This window comes from Equus caballus, chromosome 18 (genome assembly GCF_041296265.1).
Source record: "Equus caballus isolate H_3958 breed thoroughbred chromosome 18, TB-T2T, whole genome shotgun sequence".
NCBI lineage: Eukaryota > Metazoa > Chordata > Mammalia > Perissodactyla > Equidae > Equus > Equus caballus.
Genome location: NC_091701.1, coordinates 10,433,651 through 10,447,384, shown reverse-complemented (window position 1 = coordinate 10,447,384; position 13,734 = coordinate 10,433,651). Strand labels below are relative to the sequence as shown.

Here is a 13,734-nt window from a genome sequence, read left to right as displayed (position 1 = left end):
CAGAGCACTCCCCAAGTGCCCTTCCCGGCAGGCCTGCCTGACTCTGTCCTGCACCATGTCCTAGGACTCAGGGCAGACGGCGCCTCTCCGGGGGTACCACCCCAGTCCAGCCTCCGCCCAACCACGTCAGCTCCCCTCGGGCTCCTGCACCTCCCTCGGTGCCCACCTGCGGGACCCGAGGCACTCCGGTTGTGACTGGCTGGTACTTTGTCAACAAACCAGTGAGCCCCACAGGTTCGGAGCAGGGCTGCCAAGGGGCAGGCCCTGTGTCTGTAGGGTGAGTGAGTGAGTGACAGTCGCTAAAGAACCTGGAATGGAAAGATGCAGGCTAATTAGGAAGAAACTGCCGGGGCAAGCAGCTGTGGCTTGCAGGAAGCCTGGAAGGGGCTGGAACACAGCAGCTTTGTTCTCAGAGCCGCTCTGCGTTTGGCAGCATGTGGGGGCTGAGCATCTGAGAACCACCAGGAAGGCGGGAGGAGTGAGGTGAGCTCACCAGTGGGCTCCCCATCAGCCGATTAACTCATCAGACCCACCTGTGATCCTGTCTCCACCTTGCGCCTGGGGGACGTGATTGGCTTCAGGGCACAGAGGGCAGCATCCCGCTTCCTTCCAGCCTCAGCCGGAGCCAACAGATGGGTTCTCCACTTCTTGGGCTGAGGCATGGGGTAGGGGTGGGGGGTCTTCTGAACCCCGATGGATTTCAGCCACAGACGATTTCTTTTTCTTTGTTCCCAATCAGTTCTGATCCAAGGAAATCAGAGCAGTCCCGCCTGATCTCCTGTTATTTGTCGTTATTTAATCTGGTTTTTTTCTGAACCAGTTTAAACTGGAATCAGAACCTTTGCTTCCACTTTTTAGAACTTTTTAGGCATTTCTGTTCAGCCCCAGTGCCCACATCATGTGTTGTTCCCATGTATCCCTGAGAGGCCCGTGCCGGGCGGAGCCCAGGCTGCCTCGGGGCTGTCCCCGGTCCCTCCCCTCCCGTGAACTGTGGGACGGCCCTGTGTCTTCCGCTGGTCCCGGCTGCACGTGTGAGGAGAGACGCTCCCGGGAAGGTCCAGTCCACCGAGGCAGGTGTGCGTGGAGCTTCCCGTGGAGTTTCTTTTGCTCAGGATCTCACAGAGAAAACTGTGCAGCCAGGGGCGGGCAGCACAACTCCGGAGACCACCTGCGGAAGGTCCTGACTCCCAGGGGACATGTGTTGTCATGTTAGGAAGGCTCCATAACCATGGCCATGATGCATGAGCCCTGTGTGTGTGCAGGGGCGTCCAGAGCTTGCGGGAGGTTGGGGAGACTGGGCCTTCCCTCTGTGTGTGTGTGTCTGTGTGTGTGTGTGTGTGTGTGTGTGTCTGTGTGTGTCTCATACGCACACACACACACTCACTCTCTCTCTCTCTTGTTCATTCTCGGGGTATTTACTGAGTACCTGCCATGTGCTGGGGCACAGAAGTGCACAGGATGCCAAGTCCCACCCTCGTGGTGCTCACGCTCCAGCGTGTAAGCCCATCCTGAGGCCACCCCGCCTGCCCCAGCCTCCTTTCTCAGCACCTTCCCTTCACGTTCCAAGAGGAGGCACAGATGTGGGGGAGAGAACTTTCCAGAGGCTCTGAACATCGAGCTGGGGCATGGAGATGGGGTCTGCCAGGCTGTGGGGTGACCTGAGGCGGAGTGTGCAGGAAGGCCACCTGGGCCCACCTCCAGCAGAGCAGGGTCCCCAGCCTGCTCACCGGCAAACCACCAGCACAACTTTGACCTTAGCCGAGTGCCATCTGCACCGTTATTTATTTAAGATTATATTTTTAAAAGACTCACTTTTGGGCGTTAAATAAATGGATCTTAAAATGGAACTTTATTATTTTTTTCTGAAATGGGGAACCTGATAATACCCAAGGAAGATGGCCCTGTGTCTGTCTCCGTCCAGCCTAAAATAACCTCGTTTGGGTCGTGTGTACGTCCTGGGTTGAGGGCAACCCCGCAGCAGTGGAGGGCAGGCTGGAGGGTGGAGAGGCCTCTGATGGGGCTCTCGTGGAACTGAAGGACCGGGCCCTGCCTTCCTCCAGGCACAGGGCCAGGCCGGGCAGGACAGGGGCCCTTTCCCGTGAAAGCCCACCCTCCCACTGCCCGGAGCTGCTTGTCCGCGGGGTGGCTGATGTAGGCCCGTCGCCGCTTGTTCTTAAAGGAGCTGATTTATAGCAGGAAGAGCGAGGAGGGATGCTGCGTCGGAGGTAATAGATACCTCGTGAGGGAGCCTGAGGTTCTCGCTCTGCCTAGTGGGCCTCTGGAGAGACAGGAATCCACTGGTTGTCACCAGGGCCCTGAGATGGAGTTTTCCTGTGTTCTGCTGTTGAATATCAGTGATTTAACAGCAGAGCAGCGCGGCCCCCTCCCCACCACCACATTGAGAAGATTGAAGTGTTTCCGATTGAAATGTCTGTTTACAGCCCATATTTCCTCCGAGCTGTATATTTTATTGTCGTATTGACAGTAATTTGACTCGGATGTCACCTCCGTCCCGATGCGCGTTCTTTATGCCACCTGTGGGTCCAGGGGGGTTTCAGAAACCAGTTACATTGATCACACCACAGAGAGGCAGGAGGAGCTGATGGGGGGACTGCCAGAGGCCCCAGTCAGGCGGGGAGTCTGTGCCCAGCCTGCAGACAGGAGGGGAACTGAGGCAGAGGAGAGCAGGCCGCAGGGCCTAGAGGGGCAGGGCTGCTGTGGGCAGGCGCTGACTGAATAGTGCCTGTGGGTCGTCTGGTAAACCTGCACAAACTCCTGTGAGACGAGCATTGTGAAGTCGCTTTACGGGTAAGGAACCCGAGACCCAGAGCCCCAGTTCTTTGTGTCCATCACAGAATTAGGAAATGGTGTGGCCAGCCCCACCCCGAGCCTCTGGGCTCCCAGGCCTAGGCACTTCTACTCCCCAATAAGGGGGCTCAGGGGGCTGTGGACAGCTGAGTGTGGGGCAGGTTAAGGTCCTCAAGCAGCTCCCTTGGCGGCTGGTGCCCACGCCTGCCCTGCCCAGGCCTGGCAGAGCCAGGCTCCCTGCAGCCCTCCTGTGCCCTCAGCCCAGGTTCCCATGTCCACGGGAGGTCCACTCAGAGCTGCAGATGATATGCTGGTCACTAGCCCACAGCAAGCCTGAGGTGGTGCTGTTCGTCCTTCTTCTGGATGAGGAACCAGCTCAGAGAGGTTCAGCCACTTACCCAAAGTTGCCCAGTTCAGAGCCGTCAAGCGCGGTCGGAACCGAGGTCTGCCTGGGTCCAGGGCCCGTTCTCGCATCTCCTGCCCTTCCTTCCCAGCTGCCCCAGAGAAAGCAACCACCCACCTGAGCACTCTGGGATTTCTGGGGTAATCCTGCTCAGGTGGCCCCCAGGAAATTCTGCCTGGTGCTCTGGGTGCCATTTTCACCTCTCATCTAGACAGTGAGCTCCAGGAGGGCGGGGCGAGAGTCCTCCTCCTTGCAGTCCCCGCAGTGTCCAGCCCAGTGCCTGGCATACTGTCAACACTGCAGGGGGGTGTGGCGGATGAGTGACAGACGCATGAATGAGCAAAAGAAAGAACTAGTGGATGAAACAGGGCCCAGGAGCAAGTGGTGACAGAATGGGTGGCACCAGCCCCCTCCCCAGGTGAGGGCAGGCTGGTGGCTGGTCACCCGGTGGCTGTCGGACATCAGAACAGACGCATCCACAGAGGAATGGATGCGACAGCTCCTCCAGCCCCTTGTCATAAATCACAGCAGAAGCCACGGGAAATGAGTGCCAGACTTTTCTTTCTATTTAGTAATTTATCAAGGGAAGAGGCACATTAATAAACATATTTCCCTTGAGGGGTGGGAATAACAGAGATGAATATCACTGTCAGATTTGGCCTGTTTCCTCTTGTTAGGGGCGTGCGAGAGGGTGGGAATCCAAACATTAGCAGTAAAACCTTTTTTTAAAAATGTTACGAAGTGTATTTCTTACTTTACGTGATGTTACATCTTTTTCTCCCTTTTATTTCCCTGTTTTCCACTCAGTTCGTAAGTAACAGGCGTCTTTTGGGAGATTCGCTTTTGGGTCTTCCTTTGAGTGAGGATTGGCGAGGAGTGAACTCAGCAGATAAGAACCGAGAAGCGTGGAGGACGGGCGAGTGGGCTGACTGACTGTCGGTGACAGACGTCCTCCTGTGTGGCCCGGTCCTCTTTTCTCGACTTGCGGTCCCCGGCTCCGTTATTGCCCTGGGCTCACCTGCCTGTCAGAATGGTCCTCTTAGCCCTAGAGGGCTGTATCCGTTCACAGTCTCGTTTGGAAGGGCTGCTAGGTTTTAGGCACCATCCTCGGTGCTCTCCTGTGTCCTGTGTTGAGGCCAAGCCACGCTGCCCCCTTGTACAGACGGGCAGAGAGAGGCTCCAGGAGCCTGAATCACGTGCCCCAAGGCAGCCACTCAGCATCAGGCTCAGGGTGGCCGGCCGGCACAGGCTGTGTGCCCCCCATGGTGCGTGTATGTGTGTGTGTGTGTGTGTGTGTGTCTGCCCCAGCCCCTGCCCCTCCGGGAGAGCCCTCCCCGAGGTGCTTCCCTGCCCGCCCTGAGCAGAGGCCGTGGTGGGGGGGGGGTCATTTTGCTGGTCGTCTGCCTGCCTCCCAGTCCTTTTCTACAATTCCTCTGGCTCTATGGCCTTGGGCCAGCTACTCATTCTGTCGTTTGTAAAATGGATAATAATTCTCCCTTCCTCGTAGCACAGTTGTGAAGGTTAAACTGCTTAATACTTTAAAGTGCTTAGAACAGTCCCCAGCCACTGCGGGGCGTTCACGCGATGCGGACTTTCGGGGCCTGTGGTTCTGCCTCCCTCACTGCCCCGCGCCTGCGCTGGTTGCTCAGCACTGAGCATCTCCCACCTTGGCCTCACCACCGAGCCAGCCGTATTCGAGGGTTGGGATACAATGGTGAGGGGAAAAGACCCAAGTCCCTTATTCCTGAAGGTGGGAGAGACAGAACTGACTGGCTAGCCACACAGGTGGATGCGCACTCATGGTGGGACACCTGTTTGGAGAGAGGGGACCGCAGCGCTGGAGAGCATGCCATGGGACCTGCCCACATCGAGGAGGTCAGGCATGGTTTCCCAGAAGGCGATGATCTGGCTGAGATCTGAGCACAGAGAGGAGGGAAGAGCACTGTAGACAGAGGAAGCTGTATGTGCAAAGGCCCTGTGCAGGAGGGTGGGGGACATGAGGGGAGCTGGAAGGAGCAGAGCAGGGCACGAGGGCAGGATGAACCTGGAGATGTGGACAGGGGCCACAGGGCTACCAAACCATGCTGAGGATTTGGGCCTTTTTCCTAATAGCAGTGGGCAGCTTTGGAAAGGTTTGGGGGGCACAGAGTGGGGAGTGAAAAGCTGTGATGAGAGCGCGTCTTCCTGGCCCCACCTCTCCCTGCCTCTCTGAAGATAGACTCGAGGACTCTGAGGGCCCAGAAAAGCCACACATCAGGGCCCCTGCGGACCTGGGTTCAAATCCCGCCCTTGAGCAAGTCCCTCCCCTCCCCACGCCTGGTTTTCTCATCTGCAAAGCTGGGTTTGCGTCTCGGAGGGTGGTGGTAGCTGTCAGTTGAGACACTGGCTCTAAATGTCACTAAATAGCACTGTCACTGGGTTATTAGTCACTCCAGAGTTCAGAGGCAGGTGCTTATCGAATACCACACCAAAAGGACATGCACCTTCTCTAGTTGCTGACCCCCAGGGTGCGTCTGTTTGTCGTCTGCTCATTGAGAGGGCGGTTGTATTGTGGCGCAGCCTCAGTGCCCACTGGGGCGTGGGCCTGCGCCGTGGGGCCCCTCTGAGGCAGCACATGGTCAGGCACCTTCTGCCCCTAGGCATGCGGCCTGGGATCCTTCCTGCCACAGCAGAAAGGTGGCATTATCCGAGTGCGTCCCCTGCTGGCCTGGGTGCTGGTCACACTCCTGGGGTCCTCTGTGAGCTGAGTGAGCCTGCATCCCCAAAAGCATCTATGAAGCGCCTTCTGTGTACCCACCGTAGCTCTGCTTGCTGAATGATGCATGAACCTCTGGCCTCAGAACCCAACAGAATAAACAGTCAGCCAAATACAACAACTTCAGCTGACGAGGATGTTCAAGGACAAGGATACTCTGAGTAGCTCAGATTTTCCTCCACCTGGGTGCTTGCGTAAGAGCACTTCATCCTTCTTGTTGAGAACAAAGTATACGGTCACCTGGGCACCACAGTTGTAGGGCATTTCCGAGTGCACAGGCCCCCTCAGCGTCTGTCATCCTGTAGGAGCACGACCACCCACCCTGGCAGGGGATCAGTTTTTATGCTCAGGTTATTGACGAAGGTTCTCAGTCTCCCATCGGTTAAGCGATTTGCCCCAGGCCACGCAGCTGACCTGTGGCACCAGCCCAAGGCAGCCTGTGTGCACCCTCACCCTACCCGACACGGCTGCTGGTCCAGCCCAGGTCTCTGTCCCTGTACCCAGGGCCTCTCATCCACGGAGAAGACAATTAGCAGAGAAAACCCTGGAATCCCCTTCCAGCCCGAGGATTCTGGGGCCTCCCCTCTCCTCTCCACAGCCTCAGAGAGATGTCTCTCTGGTAGCGCAGCGGTAAAGGGCCTTCCCAGGGCTTCCCAGGTTTGCCAGCCCAGAGTGGAGGGCTGGGGAGGGCCAGAGGTGGTTGACCCCCCAGGCCCAGCAGTAGATGGATCCCAGGTGGCTCTGGAGTCACACAGGCCAGATATGCCCCGAGCTTTCTCAGGGGCTGGCTGGTACTGGGGATCGGGGCTCAAGAGATTCACAGACCATCACTTCTGCCCTCGGTGCTCCTTGCAGCTGTGGAGACAAGGCACCAACACACCAACGCTGTGGCCAGAACAGCCTGCCATCTCCCTGGAGGAGGGGGACCTATGAGCCCTGAGCAGGTCTGAGCAGGCAGAAGGGAGAAAAGCGGGTATCACGAGCCCAGGAACAGCCAGCACAGGCACGGAGGTGGGCTGGGCTGGGCTGTGTATAGTGGGGGGGTGTTTGAGCAGCCGCTAGAGTTGTTTACAGGCAACACCCCAAGCCCAAGGGGAACCTGGGGGCCACTGACGGGAGGACGGCTGGGCAGGGCCAGCGGGGCCCAGGAAGACCCTTTTCCATGCAGGTGTCCAGAAACGCAGGGTCCCAGCAGAGTGTTTATGTGCCATGGCCGTGTGCAAGGCATGTCCCATATGCCACCGAATTACTCCTCACCACAGCCGTGGAGGTCGGCACCAGTAGACCCTGTTACAAAGAGGAAGCGGGGGCTCAGAGAGGGTCTGGACAAGGCAGAAACCTTGGCCTGTGGGGAGTTGTCCGGTGATGTCGTGAGACCATTTCGAGGCCACTGTTTGTCCAGAGGAAAGACCTGGAGCCCTGATCAGGGAGGAGGGACCGTGGGGAGGAGCAGTCTGGAGCCATGGCGGGAGAGCCCGTGGCCCTGGGCGCAGGGAGCGCGGTCTGGGGCAGGCCCTCTCCCGCTCCCACGGATCCATATGTATGAGTTGGGGAGGGCTGAGAGCACGTCCAAGGGGCTGTCAGATAGGCGGGTGCAGTGTGTGTGCATGAGTGCATGTAGGGGGGGTACATGTGTGTGGGGTGTACGTGTGTGTGCATGTGGGGTGGTGTGCTTGTGTGTGTGTGTGTGCATGTCGGGGGGTGGGGGGTGGTGTATGCGCGTGTGTTTAAGGCAACAGGCTTTCCAAGCCTCAGGCGACTCCAGGACTGAAAGGGCTCAGAATTGGAGAGTCATCTGTGTGTGGCCAAGCTGCCTCTCACTGCTGCTCCCACCACCTCCCCACTCCATCGGCAGCCTCCCCAGCAGGCCCCAGAGAACCAGCCAAAGGCCCAGGCATTGTGCTAGGAGTCTGGGGGCTTGGCAAGTGCCCTAAGAGGGGGCATCTGGGGTGATCCTAGTTGCAGCGTGATCCGTGACCTTGGAACACTTAACTCCTTTCACGGTCCTCCCCATGGAGTAGCCACCCGGTGGAATTCTCTACAGCAAATTAAAAAGGGCCAGTTATTGCCACACTCAACGGCATGGAGAAATCTCACAAACCGATAATGTAGGATGAAAGAAGCTGAATAAGAAAGAGTATTTATAATTCTATTTGCATACCAGGAAAATGCTCAAAACTCGCAACACTAAGCTGAGTGTTGGAAGCCAGGATAGTGGCTGCCCACGGGGTGGGTCCAGAAGGGGCAGAGGGGGCTTTGGGCGCTGGCCATGGCCTATTACTTGACCTGCTGCTGGCTTCGCAGGTGGGTTCCCTTTGGGAGAGGCCACCAAGCTTAGGGCTCGTGTGCTGTGCTGTCAGCATTGCTGGGCCCAGCCCTGGTGTCTGCATACCTGATGGTAAAGCTGCTGTTGTGTGTTCAAGGCTCATATCCCCTTGCTCAAGCACCTGCCCTGTGCTTCCTGAATCCTGCCCACACCTTGTGTGGATCAGTCCCATTTAAGAGATGAGTAAATGAGGCTGAGAGAGGCTCCGTCCCTCGCCCAAGAGCCTGCAGCTGGAAAGTGGCCAAGCTGCGATTCCCATTAGGCCATCCTTACAGGCTCTTCCTGTCCCCTGCCTTCCAGTCACCCGCCCCCTTTTCATGCCCCCTACAAACACTGCGGTGAGGCTGACAGGCCTTGGGTCGGGTGTTCCGCAGTGTCACGTTTCTCCAGCCCGCGGGTGACGCCCCGTCTCAGCCGCAAGCGTGCGCTGTCCATCTCCCCGCTCTCGGACGCCAGCCTCGACCTGCAGCGCATGATCCGGACCTCGCCCAGCTCGCTGGTGGCCTACATCAACAACTCGCGCAGCAGCTCAGCGGCCAGCGGCTCCTACGGGCACCTGTCGGCGGGCGCCCTGAGGTGAGCCTGGCCCGCCAGCAGGGGGCTGGGGATTGGGAGCTGGGCTGGGCGCCAAATGGGGACGGTCCGCGCTTTCAATCCGAGAAGACAGGACTTGTTGCATTTGGGAATCAGCATACTTGCAAGTTTTTCCTGAATTCAAAAACCAATAATGGTGAAGTTGAAATGTGCCAACATTGAGAACGTCTTCATGTGCTTGCTATTTATCCTCCAAACACAATTTCTGATGTGAGGAGTAGTGTTTACCAGGTCTGTCACAAAAGGTTCAATCATGAAATCAAAGGTGACTTTCCTGCTATTTCAGCAGGTGTCCTGGAGCAGCCAGGCCGTTGACCAGCAGCGGGGGCCACAGGAGGCATGACACAGACTTGGGCCACACAAGTCTCTGGGCTGGCAGCAGGCCCCCACTGTGGTCACGGCGTGGCACAGCCAACCTCATGGACACCTTAGTCCCCCCTGTGCAGCCCTTGACTGCTCTAAGGACTGAGACCCCAACCAACTTGACTGAAGACATGTTCTTCCCCGACCCTCCTGAAGGGCCAGGAGGCGTTAGGAATGTCAGGAGAGCTCGGCCCGGGGACCCAGAGATAGAAGTGATAACAAGGATGTTAGTTATCTTTTGCTGTATGACAAATTACTCCCAAACTTAGCAGTTTAAAACAACGATAAGCATTTATTATCTCTCACCATGTCTGAGGGCCAGGACGGTGAGACTGGCTTAGCCCTGCGTCCATGAGGCTGCAGTCAAGATGTCAGCCAGGGCCGTGGTCACCTGGAGACTTGACCAGGCCTGGGATCTGTTTCCAAGTTGGCTCACTCACACGGCTGTTGGCAGGAGCTTTAGTTTCTCCTGCGGGAGCCTCTCCACAGGGCTGCTTGAGCATCCTCACAACATGGCAGCTGGCTTCCCCTCCCCGTGACCCCAGAGCAAGTGATCCGAGAGAGAGCAAAGAGGAAGCCACAGTGTATTTATGGCTTAGCCTCAGAGGTCACCCTTATTTCCTCAGGATCCTGTTCTGGAGAGGGTGGCTCATATGCAAGTGGCACAGTAGGGCCCTAGAAGTGTAGTAGAAGTTACGGAGGAGAGAGGCTGGTGTGAGCTGGACGGCTCGGGCCACACTTCCTGGACAAGGGGACATTCGAACTAGCTTTGGGGCTGAATGGGGTTCAGATAGTCAGGAGCAGTGACGCAGAGCTGCCTCTCAGGCGTGAAGGGCCAGGATGTGGGGGCAAGATGGAGCCTGGCAGCTCCTGAGGGCCGGTTTGCCAGGAACGAAGGCTGCTCCATGACCTTGTCTGCTCTTCTTTGCAGCCCAGCCTTTACCTTCCCCCACCCCCTCAACCCGGTGGCCTACCAGCAGATCCTGAGCCAGCAGAGGAGCCTGGGTTCGGCCTTCGGACACACACCGCCCCTGATCCAGCCCTCGCCCACCTTCCTGGCCCAGCAGCCCATGGCCCTCGCCTCCATCAATGCCACGCCCACCCAGCTCAGCAGCAGCAGCAACTGTCTGAGCGATGCCAGCCAGGTATGGGGGTGCAGGAGCAGAGGGTGGGCCCCCAGGTGCTCATCTGGACCCCCCGAGGACTGTTTCTGCCGGGAACTTGTGGAGGAACTCGGCACAGATGTGGCCAGTGGGCAGAGGCCGTGTGATCCAAAGGGCCTCGGGCTGCATCAGGAGACCGGGGCTCAGCCCTAACACTGCCCTCGCTTACCACAAGCAGGTGCCTAGCCTCAGTTCTGCCATTTCCCATCCAGTGAATGTAACAAGTAGTTAGAGAAACCCCAGAATTCATGGAATCTGGCATAGTGTAGGCAGTCCGTGCACAGCATTTGAAATGGATTAATGGATAATAAATAATACTGTGCAATTTAGTTTTAGAGCCTGAGTTTACCAAAGGCCCTCTTATTTGACCTTTCCAACAGGCCCTTGACATGTGTGGGCATGCCTGCCCAGTGCCTGGCACACACTGGGTGCCATCAGTATGTGGTGAGCGAGTCAAGTCCTGTTTTGCAGATGAGGAAGTGGAGTTAGAGAGCCAGTACCAGAAAGAGGAAAGGGCACAGGCTTTGGAATCAGTTAGACCATGTTTTTGACCCTGACTTGCCTGAAAGCGGCAAGTCTCTTTACCTCTCGGCCTGAGTCTGAAAAGGGGGGCCTGCCACCTGCATGGGGTCATCGTGCATGTACTTGAGCTTCTGTGAGCACAGAGCCCCAGGTCAACGCGGAACCTGTTAGCACTCACAATGACAGTTCTTGAGGTGAAGCAACCCCTGGGCCACCTACCTGGCAAGGCAGACCTGGATGTGAGCACGTGCCGGTGAGGAAGACAAGACACCACACAGTCTGGAAGCAGCCCTCTTCCAGGACATCCTCTCCCTCCAGCTCAGGGCTCCAGGCAGTCACCTGGCACCTCTCTCCAGACAGTGGCTGTCGGCTGTTGTCACATTGCCTGACACTGCAGCTCCAGGCTCTCCTCACCTGCTCCCTGGGCCGGCTGGTCCTGTTCTCCTCAGACCCAGAGCCGCCCCTGCTCTGGAGGGCCAAGAAGTTGAGGCTGTTGGGACAGGAACGAGGGCACCCAGCACTTCCCAAAGAGAGGGTCTCTGTTCCATTTCCCTCAAGTCATGGGAGTGGAGGTGGGGCTGCATGGTGGGGAGGCAGGTGCTGGCAGGCTGAGCTCTGGGCCCTCTCCTGGCCGTGCCCCTGGCCAAAGGACTGAGCTGGGGGCACTTGGTTTCTGAAACTTCAAACCACAGGGTTGGCCCAGATGGTCTGTGTGGGGAGGGTCCCAAAGGTAAAGCCCAGACAGAATTTGAGGTGTCCCCACCCTGCCCCTGTGTGACGGGCTCCCCTGTTCACCCTCCCTCAGAACAAGCCAAGCAGCGAGTCAGCCGTGAGCAGCACCGTCAACCCCATCGTCATTCACAAGCGCAGCAAGGTCAAGACGGAAGCCGAGGGCCTGCGACCAGCCTCCCCGTTGACCCTGACGCAGGTAACCCGCTGGCTGTGCTGGTGGCCTCGGGCTGGGCCAGGCCTTGTCTCCTCTGGGTCAGCTGACTTGGGGCGGCAACCCTGTTGGCGAATGGCTGAGTAGGTGGCTGCCTGCATGAATGAGCAAATGAGTGAACTAGAGAGGGCAGGGTGGGTGCACTGGGAGCTCCGGGAGGACCAGAGCTGGGTCCCCAACAGCCTGCACCTGCTACCTGCTCATCAGACACCTGCTGAATGAGTGAGTGTCTGGGGCTGCACCGTCTCTCGCCCCATTCCTCACCCTCACGAAGCACAAGCCCCGGACAAACTGAGTTGCTCCCGTCTCCAAATGGCTCAGGCCCCTGTCCAGCTGCCCTCTCTCCCTGGAACTTCATCCCCCGCTTTGTCCCCTTTGCCGCCACTCCAGCCTTGCCTGACCCTCCTGGATAATAGGGCTCACATTCGCCCAGACACCCCTCCTAGCCTCTGGGTCAGTGGGTCTGTCTCCAGCACTGCGCCGTAAGCTTTGGAGAGGTGGAGTTTGGGACAAGTGCCTGACTTGGCTCCACATCGCCAGGGTTTGCGTGGGGCCTGGTGCTCAGTAGCTGTGAAATAGTCTTTTCTTATGACTCGATGCATTTGAGGGAGTGAGTGGTGTGGGAAGGGAGGGAAGGGGAGATGATTCCTGGCAGGAAGGCGAGGGGCGGAGCAGCCCAGATCCTGGGGTGGGTCTGTTGCGGGGCTGAGGCCCTTATGCAGGTCCCTTTCGCCATCCTGCCGCTTATTCCACACTGCAGATTGCAGGCAGGCAGTCCCAGCTGTTGGAGCAGAGGCCTGTCATGGGAAGGGCGCAGTGTGAGTGCCGACCTTGCAGGCAAGCCTCCCGCCTCTCTCTGGGCCCCATCTGTTACTATGGAATCACCAGCTTTGACACCAAGGATGCTCGGGGCCTCCTGTCCCCGTCTCCCCTACATCTGCCGGACCATCCTTTATCAAACCTGTAAACCATCGGGCATGCTCTAGGCACTTAATTTTTATGAAATATTGGGTCCTGTTATTGTCAGGCAAACAGAGGGCTGGTGACAAATTCCTCTCCCCTCCCTGACACCAAAGCATCTCAGCATGATGCATGCTCTCGAGGAGGCCGGCCATCGTTGAGGGCTGTGGAAATGGATGAGAAGGGCGCACAGCCAGGGGAGATAAGCATGTGGGGGCAGCAAGGACAGGGAGGGGAGGCCGGCGCTGAGCACCTGCAGGCCCCCTGGCCCATCCCCTCCAGCCCAAAGGGGCCACACACAGCCCTTCTTCGTGCCCAGCTTGGCTCCTCACTCGTGTCAGTGGAAGGAAAGCTGTTTATCATGAGGAGGTTGTCACCGTGTCACTCAGTGTCCTGATTCAGTGACCTGACTCACTTGCTCCCTGACTCATTTGCAGGGTGGATGGCCGTGCTTTCCTTTGGCAGAAAATGCAGTGTAATGAATCCTGTCTCTGCTTAAGCTCTGAAAATCGTGGGTAGCGATGATGCCTGGCTCCGTCTGGAGGCCCACGTGTGCCCACCGCCTCTGTGCCATCCTCCTCTCACACGTCAATGTGGCAGCTTCTTCCAGTCTTCTTTGAAATAAACAGAGCATGCAGCTTATGGAAATAAGTCTAGCTCCAGTTTTTCTGAAAGTGCAGAGTGGGCATTAGGAGGCCCCCGGTCCCCCAGATCTCCCATTGCTAAAGCTTCAGGGCAGAGCACTCTGGCCCCTTCCTTTTAATGTGACCCCGTGCTGCCTGTGGCCTTGGTTCGCAGATGTCATCATTTTCCTTTTCGGAACACGTGGTTAATAGAAAAATACTCTGATCAACAGCCAGAAGCCCCTCCTGGAGGAGCCCTTTGCAGCTCCAATGG

At 57.6% G+C, this 13,734-nt stretch overlaps 1 protein-coding gene across 5 annotated transcripts in view; it reads left to right on the top strand.

The window, feature by feature from the left end:
- GLI2 (GLI family zinc finger 2) overlaps positions 1-13,734 on the top strand; it is a 251,033-nt gene that overhangs the window by 218,739 nt on the left and 18,560 nt on the right. For all 5 annotated transcript variants that reach the window (XM_023622733.2, XM_070241767.1, XM_070241769.1 and 2 more), the window contains 3 exons: positions 8,667-8,868; positions 10,181-10,394; positions 11,740-11,862. In XM_023622733.2, coding sequence (XP_023478501.2) covers positions 8,667-8,868; positions 10,181-10,394; positions 11,740-11,862 — 539 coding nt within the window. The remainder of the gene's footprint in view (positions 1-8,666; positions 8,869-10,180; positions 10,395-11,739; positions 11,863-13,734) is intronic.